The sequence below is a fragment of the Bos grunniens genome, chromosome 4 (assembly GCF_055505025.1).
Source record: "Bos grunniens cultivar Pamir isolate PY7600 chromosome 4, Bosgru_T2T1.0, whole genome shotgun sequence".
In the NCBI taxonomy this organism is placed as follows: domain Eukaryota; kingdom Metazoa; phylum Chordata; class Mammalia; order Artiodactyla; family Bovidae; genus Bos; species Bos grunniens.
In genome coordinates, this window is record NC_141168.1 from 76,200,271 (window position 1) to 76,218,495 (window position 18,225).

The 18,225-nt window shown below is 38.3% G+C and overlaps 1 protein-coding gene across 12 annotated transcripts in view; it reads right to left on the bottom strand.

The window, feature by feature from the left end:
• FAM185A (family with sequence similarity 185 member A) overlaps nucleotides 1-18,225 on the bottom strand; it is a 77,467-nt gene that overhangs the window by 48,536 nt on the left and 10,706 nt on the right. For 4 of the 12 annotated variants that reach the window (XR_015162725.1, XM_086397083.1, XM_086397082.1 and 1 more), the window contains exon 4: nucleotides 12,769-12,907. The exons of 6 other annotated variants lie outside the window; for them this stretch is intronic. Coding sequence is in view for 3 of the 6 variants with exons in the window: in XM_086397083.1 (XP_086253209.1) it covers nucleotides 12,769-12,907 (139 nt within the window). In the remaining 3 variants the exon portion in view is untranslated. Of the gene's footprint in view, nucleotides 1-12,768; nucleotides 12,908-14,507; nucleotides 14,616-18,225 lie in introns of all 12 variants that reach the window. 2 more of the 12 variants (XR_015162726.1, XR_015162727.1) reach the window with 1 other exon arrangement.

Consider the following 18,225-nt stretch of genomic DNA (forward strand, 5'->3'; position numbering starts at 1 on the left):
TCTGTACCACAAAGGAAGCTATAACTTCCTATAAAAATGTTTTAAGTGTCCAGACTCAATATTAACATAAATTATGTGTCAAATGACAATCAAACTTAATGAACTTAAGAATAAACACTAAAATTAGAACAAAGCATTTTCATAAGCTTATGAAGAATCCCATTAAATCCAATAAGAGTTTCTTTCCTTTAGAATTTTGTATTTCTGACTTTCTAAATTCATAAGGCAGATTTATAAATTTACCAGAGCTTATATGTTCTTCTTAGAGAAAACTGAAACACTTCTTTATGAAGTTTTGAGTGCTATCAAAATTATCAATTGTATTTGCATAGTTTATGTAACTTTTACTTTTGTGAAAGTTTCTAAAATCCAAAGTTATTTAAGAAAGCATTTAGCATGTATATATTGCTAAATCTTTTGGCAACAAAGGACTTCTGAAGTACAGAAAAATGGGAACTAACAGTCATCAATTTATTAATGTATGTTCCCAAAGAGCCTAAAATAAGATCCTAAGTTAGAGAATTTAAATATTTTAAATAGTTTTATTCATTAATCATTTATTCCAAAAAATAACATAAGTTAAATATAAAACACTAAAATGACTGTCATGAGTACTCCTATATATTAAACCCAATTTTTTAATTTAAATTCTAAGTAAAATCAATCCCAGCAAACCATTTCAAGGACGCTTTTCTTCCTGAATCAGGATCCTATACATTTATAAATATTCTAAAAATAGGACAACAGCCTTGTCTAACTCAATGAAACTAAGCCATGCCCGTGGGGCCACCCAAGATGGGCGGGTCATGGTGGAGAGGTCTGACAGAATGTGGTACACTGGAGAAGGGAATGGCAAACCACTTCAGTATTCTTGCCTTGAGATCCCCATGAACAGTATGAAAAGGCAAAATGATAGGATACTGAAAGAGGAACTCCCCGGGTCAGTAGGTGCCCAATATGCTACTGGAGATCAGTGGAGAAATAACTCCAGAAAGAATGAAGGGATGGAGCAAAAGCAAAAACAATACCCAGTTGTGGATGTGACTGGTGATAGACGCAAAGTCTGATGCTGTGAAGAGCAATACTGCATAGGAACCTGGAACGTCAGGTCCATGAATCAAGGCAAATTGGAAGTGGTCAAACAAGAGATGGCAAGAGTAAACATCAACATTCTAGGAAATGAGTGAACTAAAATGGACTGGAATGGGTGAATTTAACTCAGATGACCATTATATCTACTACTGCAGGCAGGAATCCCTCAGAAGAAATGGAGTAGCCATCATGGTCAACAAAAGAGTTCGAAATGCAGTACTTGGATGCAATCTCAAAAATGACAGAATGATCTCTGTTCGTTTCCAAGGCAAACCATTCAATATCACAGTAATCCAAGTCTATGCCCCAACCAATAATGCTGAAGTAGCTGAAGCTGAACGGTTCTATGAAGACCTACAAGACCTTTTAGAAGTAACCCCCAAAAGATGTCCTTTTCATTATAGGGGACTGGAATGCAAAAGTAGGAAGTCAAGAAACAAATGGACTAACAGGTAAATTTGGCCTTGAAATATGGAATTAAGCAAGGCAAAGACTAATAGAGTTTTGCCAAGAAAATGCACTGGTCATAGCAAACACCCTCTTCCAACAACACAAGAGAAGACTCTACACATGGACATCACCAGATGGTCAACACTGAAATCAGATTGATTATATTCTTTGCAGCCAAAGATGGAGAAGCTCTATACAGTCAACAAAAACAAGACCAGAAACTGACTGCGGCTCAGATCATGAACTCCTTATTGCCAAATTCAGACTGAAATTGAAGAATGTAGGGAAAACCACTAGACCATTCAGGTATGATCTAAAGCAAATCCCTTATGATTATACAGTAGAAGTGAGAAATAGACTTAAGGGACTGGATCTGATAGACAGAGTGCCTGATGAACTATGGACTGAGGTTCGTGACATTGTACAGGAGACAGGGATCAAGACCATCCCCATGGAAAAGAAATGCCAAAAAGCAAAATGGCTGTCCGGGGAGGCCTTACAAATAGCTGTGAAAAGAAGAGAAGTGAAAAGCAAAGGAGAAAAGGAAAGATATAAGCATCTGAATGCAGAGTTCCAAAGAATAGCAAGAAGAGATAAGAAAGCCTGCTTCAGTGATCAATGCAAAGAAATAGAGGAAAACAACAGAATGGGAAAGACTAGAGATCTCTTCAAGAAAATCAGAGATACCAAGGGAACATTTCATGCAAAGATGGGCTCGATAAAGGACAGAAATGGTATGGACCTAACAGAAGCAGAAGATACTAAGAAGAGGTGGCAGGAATACACAGAAGAACTGTACAAAAAAGAGCTTCACGACCAAGATAATCACGATGGTGTGATCACTCACCTAGAGCCAGATATCCTGGAAAGTGAAGTTAAGTGGGCCTTAGAAAGCATCACTACGAACAAAGCTAGTGGAGGTGATGGAATTCCAGTTTAGCTATTTCAAATCCTGAGAGATGATGCTGTGAAAGTGCTGCACTCAATATGCCAGCAAATTTGGAAAACTCAGCAGTGGCCACAGGACTGGAAAAGGTCTGTTTTCATTCCAATCCCAAAGAAAGGCAATACCAAAGAATGCTCAAACTACCACACAATTGCACTCATCTCACATGCTAGTAAAGTAATGCTCAAAATTCTCCAAGCCAGGCTTCAGCAATATGTGAACCGTGAACTTCCAGTTGTTCAAGCTGGTTTTAGAAAAGGCAGAGGAACCAGAGACCATATTGCCAACACCAGCTGGATCATGGAAAAAGCAAGAGAGTTCCAGAAAAACATCTATTTCTGCTTTATTGACTATGCCAAAGCCTTTGACTGTGTGGATCACAATAAACTGTGGAACATTCTGAAAGAGATAGGAATACCAGACCACCTGACCTGCCTCTTGAGAAACCTATATGCAGGTCAGGAAGCAACAGTTAGAACTGGACATGGAACAACAAACTGGTTCCAAACAGGAAAAGGAGTATGTCAAGACTGTATATTGTCACCCTGCTTATTTAACTTATATGCAGAGTGCTTCATGAGAAATGCTGGGCTGGAAGAAGCACAAGCTGGAATCAAGATTGCTGGGAGAAATATCAATAACCTCAGATATGCAGATGACACCAACCTTATGGCAGAAAGTGAAGAGGAACTAAAAAGCCTCTTGTTGAAGGTGAAAGAGGAGAGTGAAAAAGTTGGCTTAAAACTCAACATTCAGAAAACAAAGATCATGGCATCTGGGCCCATCACTTCATGGGAAATAGATGGGGAAACAGTGGAAACAGTGTCAGACTTTATTTTTCTGGGCTCCAAAATCATGGCAGATGGGGACAGCAGCCATGAAATTAAAAGATGCTTACTCCTTGGAAGGAAAGTTATGACCAACCTAGATAGCATATTCAAAAGCAGAGACATTACTTTGCCAACAAAGGTCCGTCTAGTCAAGGCTATGGTTTTTCAGTGGTCATGTATGGATGTGAGAGTTGGACTGTGAAGAAAACTGAGTGCCGAAGAATTGATGCTTTTGAACTGTGGTGTTGGAGAAGACTCTTGAGAGTCCCTTGGACTGCAAGGAGACCCAACCAGTCCATTCTGAAGGAGATCGGCCCTGGGATTTCTTTGGAAGGAATGATGCTAAAGCTGAAACTCTAATACTTTGGCCACCTCATGGGAAGAGTTGACTCATTTTAAAAGACTCTGATGCTGGGAGGGATTCGGGGCAGGAGGAGAAGGGAATGACAGAGAATGAGATGACTGAATGACATCACTGACTCGATGGACATGAGTCTGAGTGAACTCCGGGAGTTGGTGATGGACAGGGAATCCTGCAGTGCTGAGATTTATGGGGTCGCAAAGAGTCGGACACGACTGAGTGACTGAACTGAACTGAACTGAGAATACATATAAATACAGAATTCTTTAAAAATCACAAATATTCAAATAGCAGAATACAACAAACTACACTTTACAAAGAATCTAAGTTTTGATAACTTAGAAGAAAATCAAAAGATAGTAAACTGTCATAAAATTTTACATCTGAACACAAACTACTCAAGTACTTATTCTCCCACTAAATTCTCAGTGACAGAACATTAGGGAATTTTTGTTGAATCAATGAATACACTAGTTTCTTCTGTATTAGAAGGCATACATACTTAATATATGTGATTCAACATTCAGTTCAGTTCAGTCGCTCAATCAGGTCCAACTCTGCGACCCCATGGACGGCAGCATGCCAGGCCTCCCTGTCTATCACCAACTCCCAGAGTTTACTCAAACTCATGTCCATTGAGTTGGTGATGCCATCCAACCATCTCATCCTGTGTCATCTCCTCCTTCTCCTGCCTTCAATCTTTCCCAGCATCAGGGTCTTTTCCAGTGAGTCAGTTCTACGCACCAGGTAGCCAAAGTATTGGAGTTTCAACTTCAGCATCAGTCCTTCCAGTGACTATTTAGGACTGATTTCCTTTAGGATGGACTGGTTGGATCTCCTTGCAGTCCAAGAGACTCTCAAGAGTCTTCTCCAACACCACAGTTCAAAAGCATCAATTCTTCAGTGCTCAGCTTTCTTTATAGTCCAACTATCACATCCATACATGACTACTGGAAAAACCATAGCTTTGACTAGATGGACTTTTGTTGGCAAAGCAATGTCTCTGCTTTTTAATATGATGTCTAGGTTGGTTATAACTTTTCTTCCAAGGAGCAAGCGTCTTTTAATTTCATGGCTGCAGTCACTACCTGCAGTGATTTTGGAGTCCCCCAAAATAAAGTCTGTCACTGTTTCTATTGTTTCCCCATCTATTTGCCATGAAGTGATGAGACCAGATGCCATGATCTTAGTTTCCTGAATGTTGACTTTTAAGTCAACTTTTTCACTCTCCTCTTTCACTTTCATCTAGAGGCTCTTTAGTTCTTCTTCATTTTCTGACATAAAGGTGGTATCATCTGCATATCTGAGGTTATTGGTATTTCTACCAGCAATCTTGATTCCAGCTTGTGCTTCATCCAGCCTGGCATTTCTCATGATGTACTCTGCATATAAGTTCAATAAGCTGGTGATGGTATACAGCCTTGATGTACTCCTTTCCCGATTTGGAACCAGTCTGTTGTTCCATGCCTAGTTCTAACTGGTGCTTCTTGACCTGCATACAGATTTTTCAGGAGAAAGGCCAGGTGGTCTGGTATTCCCATCTCTTTCAGAATTTTCCACAGTTTGTTGTGATCCACACAGTCAAAGGCTTGGCATAGTCGATAAAGCAGAAATAGATGTTTTTCTGGAACTCTCCTGCTTTTTCGATGATCCAACAGATGTTGGCAATTTGATCTCTGGTTCCTCTGCCTTTTCTAAATCCAGCTTGAACTCTGGAAGTTCACGGTTCACATATTGCTGAAGCCTGGCTTGGAGAATTTTGAGCATTACTTTGCTGCCATGTGAGATGAGTGCAATTGTGCAGTATTCAACATTACAAATGGAGAAGGCAATGGCAACCCACTCCAGTACTCTTCCTTGGAAACTCCCATGGATGTAGGAGTCTGGTAGGCTGCAGTCCATGGGGTCGATAAGAGTTGGACACGACTGAGTGACTTCACTTTCACTTTTCACTTTCATGCATTGGAGAAGGAACTGGCAACCCATTCCAGTGTTCTTGCCTGTATAGTCCCAGGGACGGGGGAGCCTGGTGGGCTGCCGTCCATGGGGTTGCACAGAGTTGGACATGACTGAAGCGACTTAGCAGCAGCAGCAACATTACAAATAGTAAATAATACTAGTTTATTAAATAACTCATTTTCTTATCGAGAAAATACAGCTAGCTATGCTTAAAATTTTCACTTCAAAAAACATTTAAGATAGATTTTTTTTTTTTTCTCTACATATAGGAGTCAATCTGCAAGGCCAGGAAAGACTTATTACTCCTTTCATTTTCCCTTTCTTCATTACTGAGCATCCTCTTTTAAGTATTCAACAGTACTGGTTTGCAGTTATGACCAACCTAGATAGCATATTAAAAAGCAGAGACATTACCTTGCCAACAAAGGTCTGTCTAGTCAAGGCTATGGTTTTTCCTGTGGTCATGTATGGATGTTAGAGTTGGACTGTGAAGAAGGTTGAGTGCTGAAGAATTGATGCTTTGAACTGTGGTGTTGGAGAAGACTCTTGAGAGTCCCTTGGACTGCAAGGAGATCCAATCAGTCCATTCTGAAGGAGATCAGCCCTGGGATTTCTTTGGAAGGAATGATGCTAAAGCTGAAACTCCAGTACTTTGGCCACCTCATGTGAAGAGTTGACTCATTTTAAAAGACTCTGATGCTGGGAGGGATTCGGGACAGGAGGAGAAGGGGACGACAGAGGATGAGATGACTGGATGGCATCACTGACTCGATGGACATTAGCCTGGGTGAACTCCGGGAGTTGATGATGGACAGGGAGGCCTGGCGTGCTGCGATTCATGGGGTCGCAAAGAGTCGGACACGACTGAGTGACTGATCTGATCTGATCTGATATGAACAAAAAGAAATCATAGACAAAAAATAAATTTCAAGCTCCCTGTTCCTTTATGGAAGGAACCCTTCGAAGCCACACACTGAAGATAGCAGCAACACTTTTATAGAATGAACTGAAGACCTGAATGGCTCCATGGAGCTAAGCTGAACCCAGACACACTGCTGCTGCTGCTGCTAAGTCGATTCAGTCGTGTCCGACTCTGTGCAACGCCATAGACGGCAGCCCACCAGGCTCCCCTCTCCCTGGAATCCTCCAGGCAAGAACACTGGAGTGGGTTGCCATTTCCTTCTTCAGTGCATGAAGGTGAAAGGTGAAAGTGAAGTTGCTCAGTTGTGTCCAACTCTTCGCGACCCCACAGACTGCAGCTTACCAGGCTCCTCTGTCCATGGGATTTTCCAGGCAAGAGTACCGGAGTGGGTCGCCATTGCCTTCTCCTGCCAGACACTCTATGGAATACCAAAAACTCATTTAAGGAATAATAAATGATTCTGAAACTGGAGTTTACAATTCAGAACCTAGCTGAAGCAGTGCATCTGTGTTATAGTGTTGTTTGCCTAGAGGAAGCATCTGTAGAGCAACCCAGGAAGCCCTCAAAGTGATGACAGAATTTGGGTTGCAATCAAGAAATTTACTATGGCTATGTACAAACACTGTTTTAAAACATCTCCCTAAAAGTCAAGAAATCTGGATTGAATACTTGCTCTTCCACTAATTAACTTATAACTGAGAGCAAACAATTAGATATTTCTAAGTTTTGTATTCTTCATTTGTAAACAGCCAATTATCCAGCAAGTAAAAGCAGCAGACTCACTGAAGCACACAATAAATGTTTGGTTTAAACACACTTTCACACAAACGGCCACCCACCTACTGATGGGCACCCCAGGCAGTGGTAGTGGTAAAGAACCTGCCTGCCAATGCAGGAGACATAAGAGAGATGGGTTCGATCCCTGGGTCAGGAAGATCCTCAGGAGGAGGGCAAGGAAACCCACTCTAATATTCTTGCCTGGAAAATTCCATGGACAGAAGAGTCTGGCAAGCTATGGTCCCTAGGGTCACAAAGATTCAGACACAACTGAAGCAATTTAGTGCACACACACACCCCTACTGACACAAGGGCTCCAAATTCATATATCTGAAGACAGTTATTGTTATGATGTTTGTGGTATAAAAGGCTTTTACAACATCTGTATGTTGGAGTTAAAAAACAAAGATCTACTGTATGAAAAAGAAGCCAAACTAAACAAATCCTGAAGAGGCAGGTCTTAGAATATATATATTCTTATGAGTTTATTTTCTGTAAGATGTTTAGAAGTAGCAATCTATTTTCCCATAAAAGATTCCCAAGCTAGTTTACTTAAATACAACCAAAATATGGATCTAATTTGCATTATATGACCATCACCACTTACAACAAAGAATTCACTGGAATATATATTTAGTGTTCCAGCTTAGGGTGACACTTGGGAGGTATCTCTCCCTACTAAACTCCAATAGCTAGAACATAGGGACTTCCTCCCCACAGTCATGACTCTATCTTTAAACTTATTAGGATGTAGGGCTAGAACATTGGCTACTCTTCTATACCATCCCATCCTCACACTCCAGACTCAAGGAACATGTGCATATAATCCCTTGAGACAAGGATGGAACTAGGTGTGGCATAGAAGGGAAAGGCAAGAAACTGGGGCCTCTCTGAAGGGTGACTTAAAAAGTAGGTAGGCACTGGGTGTGACTGAAAAACAAAAATGGTTTCTTTCAAATCTCTCTCTCTCTTATACTGACTACCACTGGAAAACCAAGTAGAGGGAGAGCCAAGGATTAGATAGAGACAGCAGAGCTGAACAACCTTTTGTATTTGTACAATCTTTGTACAAATGGAACCTTTTGTACTGTGGCAACTGGATCAATTTTCCCTTCTACTTCTTTCTGCTCTACTAATATTACAAACAAGAAAGATGACACCCAATCCTCCCACTAGACTATGAGTTCTTTAAAGATAGAGATCATCTCCTGCCCAACTTCATACCCCTGGGGCCTGAAAATCTGGCACACAGTAGGTGGTCAATAAAGGTATTGTGTGAATCAATAAAGGTAGAGGATGCTGTACGTTGTCATCCAGAATCCCCTCTGTAACTGAAGGGCTTATTTTCTGATCTACTGGGAATACTGCTGGCAGACAGTCCTCAATGGTCTGCCCGCTTAGGGAACTGGTTTAGCTGAACAGAGCCATTTTGATACAGGATCATACTGCTTCTGGGGCAGCCTGCATCTTAGGACTGGGGACATAAAGGTCCACCTCCCCTCATCCCAACCTGAAACAATTCTGAGGACCATCTCAGCTTCATAGCATCCTTTGGGGTTGCTGAGACTCATCAAGTTTAATCTCTCCTGTGGAAACTAGGCTTTCTTCCTTAGTATGGCATTGGGTCCCAGAGGCCTCCCTGGTAAATCTGCTACACTCTTCATTTCCATCTTATAGTCTCCTTTCAAAAATCCAATCAGAGACAAAGTCTGAAAGAGGATGCAAGTCTGATTAAACAACCCAGTAAAAGGTATTTGACTTCAAAGTAGAGGTCAGTAAATAAAAAACACTTTACAAAAGCTAAAGAATGAACTCTTTTATTTCTAGCCATCTGTTTCCATTTCAGCCACTGTAACTAATCAAGAGACCTAGAGTATTTTGGCAATGGCACCCCACTCCAGCAACTCTTGCCTGTAAAATCCCATGGATGGAGGAGCCTGGTAGGCTGCAGTCCATGGGGTTGCTAAGAATCGGACACAACTGAGTGATTTCACTTTCACTTTTCACTTTCATGCACTGGAGAAGGAAATGGCAACCTGCCGGGAGCCACCACGGGAAATCCCACCCATGACAAAGGTCATGCAGAGAGAACCTGACAGGCAAAGGCGGATCAGGCCTCAAGGGACCCCCTGGATCTGCTCGAGCATCTACCCCACAACCAGAATCTGTCTGTCTTACTATTTTGTGCCTTTCACCAACTCTTCTGACATTAACAGGGGGCTATCCCCGACCACCTTTCTCTGGAAAAAGTCAACTTAGGGCTTTAGTTAATAAGTCTCCTGGGCATGATAGGAGTGTTTCAATTCAAACCCCTCTGATGGCTTTCTAGCTTGCCTGACAGGTTTATCCATACTCTTACAATTAACACACATGATTGTGCACAGCCTCCCAACCATGAGAGACACGGAAAGCCTAAAACATTCTAAAAATACAGAGCTCTTCAAAGAGTTAAAAACTATTAGAGTAGTGCTGGTGTAGGATTTCATTGTTAAGCCAATGCTCATATCCCTTATCCATTGTGCACCTGGGAGTGCATTGGTTAACAGAGTTGGAATGTAAGAAAAACAAGTAGCAGCCTTGGAATTAACCACATCAGAACTTTGAGCTAATTGGTTCTTTCTTTGTTGTGACCCACTACACCTTTGCTCTGTGAGAATGTAACTCTGTTTAGCACTTTCTGAGGCTGACACAGATTAGAAATATAAAGAAAAAACACTTCAAGGGAAAGTAAGTTTTCTGGTTGAGCAGCTTTTATCAAAAAAGAGTCATAAAATGTCCACAGGCCTCCAAGGCCAGAAGATAATGTACACAACATTGTCTATGGAAAAGGTATGCAGAAAAAATCCTGGTTTCAATAAAGACAAAACAGATGTAATGTTTGGGCTGACTCTGTATGACTTTGCATCTTTCATTTCCCTCTATGTACAAGTCAAGGTATAAAAGTTCCTTTTGAAAATAAAGTTATGGGCCTCGCTCACCGAAGCTCGGTCTCCCCATGTCATTCTTTTTTTCCTTTTCTCTCTTTTTCTCTCTCTCTTCTTTCAGGATGACTCCTTGGAACACAAGAGCTTTATTGGCTTTCTGTGTAAACCAAGGAAGATCAAGCCTCTTTCTCTTCCCTTATTACTTTCCTTATCGCCTATGCTGTCATCCTGAGGGTACCCCTGGATCCTGCTGGGGCTGGACCCCGGCAGCAACCCACTCCAGTGTTCTTGCCTGGAGAATCCCAGGGACGGGGGAGCCTAGTGGGCTGCCATCTATGGGGTCGCACAGAGTTGGACACGACTGAAGCGACTTAGCAGCAGCAGCAGCAGAGTATTTGAGGACTGCTTCCAAAAAGTACATTTGTTTTACTATCATGCAAACTACTGATGTTAAATTGTACCAAGTTCAATTCTTGACTAACTTAAAGCAAAAAAAAAAAAAATTAAATGTTAATGAATTTAGAATAAACATGATATAAAGTACTGCAGAGAAGAGAGCTGTTCTTATCTATCCTGAGTGTTAATCAACATGTAATATGGTAAGGAACTGCTTTTCCACTAAAAGTTACTTAATATATTAAGTACAGCACTTTTAGTTACAATTGACAGTTAGAAATGCAATGCTTACATATAAGTCATTGTTCAAATATGGAGTTACAAAGTACCAGAACTAGTGAAGGCATAACTGAGTAAAAAAAAAAAAAAAAACCCTGATGAATAAGTAAGAAAACTATTTGCTTTATTTAGGTGCAGCTCTACTGGACACAAGTTACTCTGGTCTCAAATAATGCTTTAAGCCTACAAGAATTATTGACAAGGTTTAACTATGAAATTGAGGTTCAATAATTATTTCAAGCATTTAAGTTCTCATTTTTTTAGTTTTCTTTTTAACTGTAAGACTACCTGCCAGTTTACTATACAGCATGGTTAGCACTAGTCAGGTTTTCTAATACTACTTAATAATCCATGTTGATTATGAAAATCTGGAAGTTTCACCAAAGTATATAGACAACAATATTCAGCTTTCCTATAGAAGTTAAATGAGTATGGACTACGTACAGCAAAAGTTTGTTTATAACTCCTGGAAAATGGTCCAAAAGGCATTCAGCAGATGTGTATACACTACCTGCCAGGATAAGAGATTCTTAATTCTATTAATATCTATATATATTTCAGAAAACATGCCTGGACTTAAATCATCCGCTATGTGGAAATTAAAAAGCATGCTGAGTGACACTAAATACCAACATGCCCTCTGCCATATTCAGTTCAGTTCCGTTCAGTCGCTCAGTTGCGTCTGACTCTTTGCCACCCCATGAATCGCAGCACGCCAGGCCTCCCTGTCCATCACCAACTCCCAGAGTCCACTCAGACTTACGTCCATCAAGTCAGTGATGCCATCCAGCCACCTCATCCTCTGTCATTCCCTTCTCCTCCTGCCCCCAATCCCTCCCAGCATCAGGGTCTTTTCCAATGAGTCAACTCTTCGCATGAGGTGGCCAAAGTACTGGAGTTTCAGCTTTAGCATCATTCCTTCCAAAGAACACCCAGGACCGATCTCCTTTAGAATGGACTGGTTGGGTCTCCTTGCAGTCCAAGGGACTCTCAAGAGTCTTCTCCAACACCACAGTTCAAAAGCATCAATTCTTCCGCGCTCAGCTTTCTTCACAGTCCAACTCTCACATCCATACATGACCACTGGAAAAACCATAGCCTTAACTAGACGGACCTTTGTTGGCAAAGTAATGTCTCTGCTTTTGAATATACTGTCTAGGTTGGTCATAACTTTCCTTCCAAGGAGTAAGCGTCTTTTAATTTCATGGCTGCCATATTACATCACCATTATGTTCTCTTCTTTTCTTTCAATAACACAAAAGTTAACTAAGTAACATTATTTAACTGCAGAGACATGTTTTGAAAGTTGTAAGATTGTATTTAGTTAAAGAACACTGAAAATGGCAGGGCACTGAGAGGACCTGGTGCTAGTACACACTAAAGTATTTTAGCCAAAATTAGTATCACTGAATTGCTATAATGTCTCAAACAAATGTTTAATTTATTTCATCCTTAGCTTTCCTATCATAACATAAAACACTCAGAACCCATCTTTATTTTTTAACACTGCTTTCACTTCATCATGCTTTCCTCTGAATAGTCCTGCACACATTTCTTTGTTGTTTGTTCCATTCTACAAGGAAATGCATTAAAAATCAGAATTATTTTTAGCTTCATGTATAACAACATGATATTCAATTTCTTGACAAAATAAAATTCAGTACATTATGAGTCACTTTATTTTGTGGGTTTTTAAAGACGATTAGTTTGTAATTATTTAGAGGGACACCTTCCTAATTTGCAGATCCTCCTTCAACTACAAAGAAATAGAGTCATCTCTTAAAATTTGTTACATGGCATATCTAAGATGTATTAGGCCTTTGTCATCTTACCATGAACACTTCCTAATGTAATATCCCCAGCAGCAGAAGACAGAAACGATGATTCTGTATAAAGATACTTGACTTTCAGCAAACCATCTTCAGTAGATATATTAACAGAACTTCCCTGTAGTTTATCTACAGTCACAGTCTAGTAAGAGAAAGATTCAAATCAGTATAAAATGAAGGCTAATAAAAAGTGAAAATAGTACCAACAGAATTCGTGAGCAACTAATATGTACAGCATGCAATCAACTTATTGACTTCAACTCCCCAGCCCTAATTACATGATTATGAGCAACAGTGTATTCTCTATGGAACAGATCCATTATATTCCTTCATTTATTTAGATCTTTACTTTCTTCCTAATAATGTTTTATATCTTCTATGTAGAGTTCTTCATATTTTGTTAAATTTATTCATATATTTTATGTTTTCTAAATATCATTATAAAAGGCTTTTTTTTTTTTTTGGCATTTTTAAACATCATTTCATCTTAATTGGCTTTTGTATTTGACCTTAAATCCAAACCTCACTAAACTCACTTAATTCTAATAACTTACCTGAATTTAAATAATTTTTCTATATGCATAATTATATTGTTTACAAATGACAGTTTCATTTCTTCCTTTCCAATCCTCATATTTTTTTTCTTGCTCTTTCTTGGCTTATTCAGCTCAGGCCTTCAATTCAACAGTGAATAGAAGTGATGACGTTACAAGTAAGCATCCTTATCTAATTCCTGTTCTCAGAGGGAAAGCTTACAACACTGCGTCATTAAGTATGATGTTTGCTATAGAGATCTTCTAGATCCCTTTTTGTTAAGACTAAGGAAGTTCCCTTTTATTTCATATCTGTTTTGTTGTTGTTGCTGTTTAAATCATGAATGGGTTTTAAATTTTAGCATATACCTTATCTGATTTTATTGGACTATCATGTGATTTTTCTCCTCTCATCTGTTAATGCAGTAAATAAACTATTATTTCTAGAATTTTTCCCCTTTACATCGAATGTCAGTAGTTTTACATTGAGCAAAATGGAAATACTTTTATATTTATGTCTAAGCTTCCCTAAAAAAATTTACTATGCACTTATGTCTCAAATACTGAGCACAATGTAAAATGAAGATATCTAATTAATGAAGATATCTAATTAAGAACTCCAGATTATCTTTATAGTATTTTAAGCAAATATTTTATAAATATAAAGTGATTGCTAATATAAAATTGCTGACATAAAAACTAAATCACCAGGAAGGCATGCCACAGTTTTGCCCAGGGTCAGATTCAAGCATTACACTGAGGTATTTAAAGACAGAACATCTTTGTTTCTCAACACATTGGCATCAGTATTATTCAGTATTAACACTTCCTTCAAAAACTGTTGAGTGCAAAATATTATCTAATAAGAATTGAGTTTCAAGAATACTAAAATATGAAAAGAGAAATAAAAGTACCTAGAGGTTGTTATGGTAAGTACACTAGAATTACTTTGCCATCTGGATATGAAGTATAAAATTTTCCTTTTTAATGGACTTTTATTAGATATATTAAATACACCCAATTACTTCTTATCTACTACAGTTTCTTTTCCACTAATTATGGATTCACAGGTTTACTTTAAATCTAGTTTCGATAAATCTGTCAAAGGACAGATATTTTACATACATTCATATTTGTGAGGATACACATGCTTTGCATTCTTCAGTGTAACAATAAAAGTTTAATATTTCTAAAAAAATTATTCTTTACCTAAAAACTTTCTTTATGAAAAGTTGCTTTATGCATAGCTTCAAATTCTCCGAGTATTTCCATAAAGCAGACAAGTATGAATACTCTAGCTTTTTATAAACAGTGAGGCTGTTTTAGGGAATACCAAAAGATAAATATTGAAAGAATATTAGAAACTTAATTGAATTGGCAAAGGAGGAACTTTTGATTAGACTCTCCTCACAATCAAATAAAGCCTTTAAGACATTCCTTATGTATTAAAAAAAAAATATGAAAAATTTACTAAAAAAGCTAAAATTTACTAGAAAAAGCTAGAAAAAGCTTTTTACTAGAAAAAGCTAAAAATTGACTTGTTCATTAAACACTAAATATTTTACCCTGTAGGAAGCTAAAAAAAATCCTCAAAGCAAATGAAAGCAAGCAAAAATACAACTCTCGCCACAATAATATAACTATTTTAACCAATCAATCAATAAAATTACTTTAAAGAAATAGAAAATTCACTGAGGGGCATATATAATGCATTGTATCAGATACTAACTAGAACAATTAAACTTAGGGCACCATAGTTTAAATATTGATGGTCTGATTTATATTAATGGAAATAGCACAAAGGGTAAAAAATAGACTTATTTAAACTGCACAGCTTGCTTGTTGAGAAAAGGAGCTATTTAAAGAAAGAACAAAAAGCAGACCCAAAAAATACCTTTCTTAGATATTGCTATAAATTAATCTGCCTTCCTACACAAAAAGAACTTTTTCTCATAAAGTCTAGTTATTATAAATAAACATTATCAAATTAAAATGAAGTTTTAAGGGAAAATTGTGGCCTTGTAGTCCAAACTAATAAAGGAAGGTCAAATGATAACTATATCATCAGTTCATTCAACAATCAGATAAAATGGATTTCTACCTTCTCTGTATCAAACTTAGGATACTGAAATTAACAATACAATTTTAAAAATAGCCATTTCATATAAAATGATACATATAGAATACAACAGGGTATTTATTATGCTCACTTGATTCTCACAATCTTCTTCAGGAAAAACAAAAAAATCACCATCCCTATGTTGTGAATAATCAAAGAGTCTCAGTCAAGTTAACTGGGAGGTTTGCTGCTGCTACTGTCGCTTCAGTCGTGTCCAACTCTGTTTGACCCCATAGACGGCAGCCCACCAGGTTCCCCCATCCCTGGGATTCTCCAGGCAAGAACACTGGAGTGGGTTGCCATTTCCTTCTCTAATGCATGAGGTTTAGGACTTGTCAAATTATCTTTCCTGTGTTTCATTTACCTCTATCAACATCATTGTCATCAACACTACAACAGAGTTAGCTATGCCAGACACTGTATTAAGTACTTTATCTATATTATGTTTTAACTCATTTAATCCTCATGACAACCATCTGAGTTAACACCGTTATTATTATTCCATTTTCCAGAAAACCAAAATACATAGAGGTTAAATAACTAATCTGAAAGTAAAGAGCTTAGTTAGTGGCTGTGCCAGGATTCAAACCCAAGTACACTGATGCTCAATTTTGTGCTCTTAACCAATTCACTATGCTACCTCTCAAATATCCAAAACATTTCCATGAAAGCTGTATATTAAAAGTTAATATATTTTATAAGCATTTTTTATATAAAGCCCCACAAACTTAGAAATATGTGTTAAAAATTAACACTATGCATAATATAAACTAAAAGAAATATCAAAATAAATTTGTTAGCACAACACAAAACTCAGTTAGGCAGGAAACAAACAAAAAAACCCCAGAAAGTAGGAATAAACGAATATTCAATAAACCATGAAAGTTGACAGAAAAGATAAATGATGAGTGGGAACAGTGGCCAAAATATTAAAAATAGTAAATAATTATGATGATTTAAATCTTTGATAGTTACATCTGAACATCAGTATGTACTATTCTACAACTACAGTTGTCCAATTTCCCTTTTGTACCTCCAAGACCACAATCAGAGAGGTGAAGCTAAATGCCATCTCACAACAGCTGCCACATAAAGCCAGGCAGTGTCTTTCAACACTTTTTAAAAAGATACATTTGAATGTTTCAGTTTAAACAGTCTCCCACAGGTTCTAAGGAAAAGGCTATGAAAAATAAAAAGGTATAATAATTAGTGTGATAACCTGCCTTGTTTAATTATGCCAACAATAATCTACATATAGGATTCCAGTTCCTCTCTACCAATCATCTGAGGATATAGTTGAGTATGGAACTGAACAAATTTATGACGAAAGAGCCATGCAAATTATCTAAGTGTAAAATAAAAGATGGCTTGTGTGCTCAGTCGTGACTGACTCTTTGCAACCCCATGGACTGTAACTTGCGATGCTCCTCTGTCCATGGAATTTTCCAGGCGAAATACTGGAGTGGGTTGCCAGTTCGTATTCAAGGGGATCTTCCTGACCCAGGAATTGAATCTGCGTTTCTTTCGTCTCCTGTATTGCCAGTGGATTCTTTACTGCTGAGCCACCATGGAAGCCCCAAAAGGTGGCTTGTGCCTGTGTGCTAAGTCACTTCAGTAGTGTCTGACTCTCTGCGACCCCACTGATTGCAGACCACCAGGCTCTCCTGGCAAGAATACTGGAGAGGGTTGCCATGCCCTGCAGGGGCATGGGGTTCTCCAGGCAAGAATACTGAAGTGGGTTGCCATGCCCTCCTCCAGGGGATCTTCCTGACCCAGAGATGAAACTGGAGTCTCTCCTGTTTCCTGCATTGGCAGCGGGGTCTTTACCACTACTGTCACTTGGGAAGCCCAAAAGATGGCTTACACTTTTCTAAAAGATTCAATATATTATTGACTGTGCTGAAAAATTGTTGACAATTTATACTTCAAAATCATACCTTTATTCTTAATACTATGTTAAACCACAGAAAGCAACAAAAGTTGAATGAAAAATGCAAACTGTCTTATAAAAATGAAAATTCCTATGGCTAATAAAAGCGTTTGGAAAACAGTAATGCTATCTAATGGCACCATCTTGTGGAAAATACTGAAGAAAGTTGCGTTTTGAAACTCATCCTTCAATTGCCTAAAGGCAAAATAAACAGGTATTGGGTAAAAAAAAAAATACTCAAATAAACCTAACACTAAGAAAAATTTAATTCCAACTATAGTATTACTTGGGGCTTCCCTTGTGGCTCAGCTGGTAAAAGAATCCGCCCGCAATGTGGGAGACCTGGGTTTGGTCCCTGGGTTGGGAAGATCCCCTGGAGAAGGGAAAGGCTACCCACTCCAGTATTCTGGCCTAGAGAATTCCATGGACTGTATCGTCCATGGGGGTCACAAAGAGTCGGGCACGACTGAGCAACTTTCACTTCACTTCACTTCTTCATAGTATTACTTAATGAATAATTTTAACTCATGATCAAAAAAAAAATCTCTTCAGAATCAGAATTAAATATTAAATATTTGGGAAGAAGGCACTGGGAGTTTGGGGTTAGACACAAACTATTACACATAGAATGGATAAACAATAAGATCCTACTGTATAGCACAGTGAACTATATTCAACACCCTGGGATAAACCATAATGGAAAGAATATAAAAAAGACTGCATATGTGTATATAACTGAATCACTTTGCTATATAGCAGAAATTAGCACAATACTGTAAATGAACTCTACTTCACTTTAAAAAAATTTTAAACAAATATTAAATATTTAAAGATATTACTGATTCCAAATAAGGAACTAATAACAAAAGTTTTAAAAC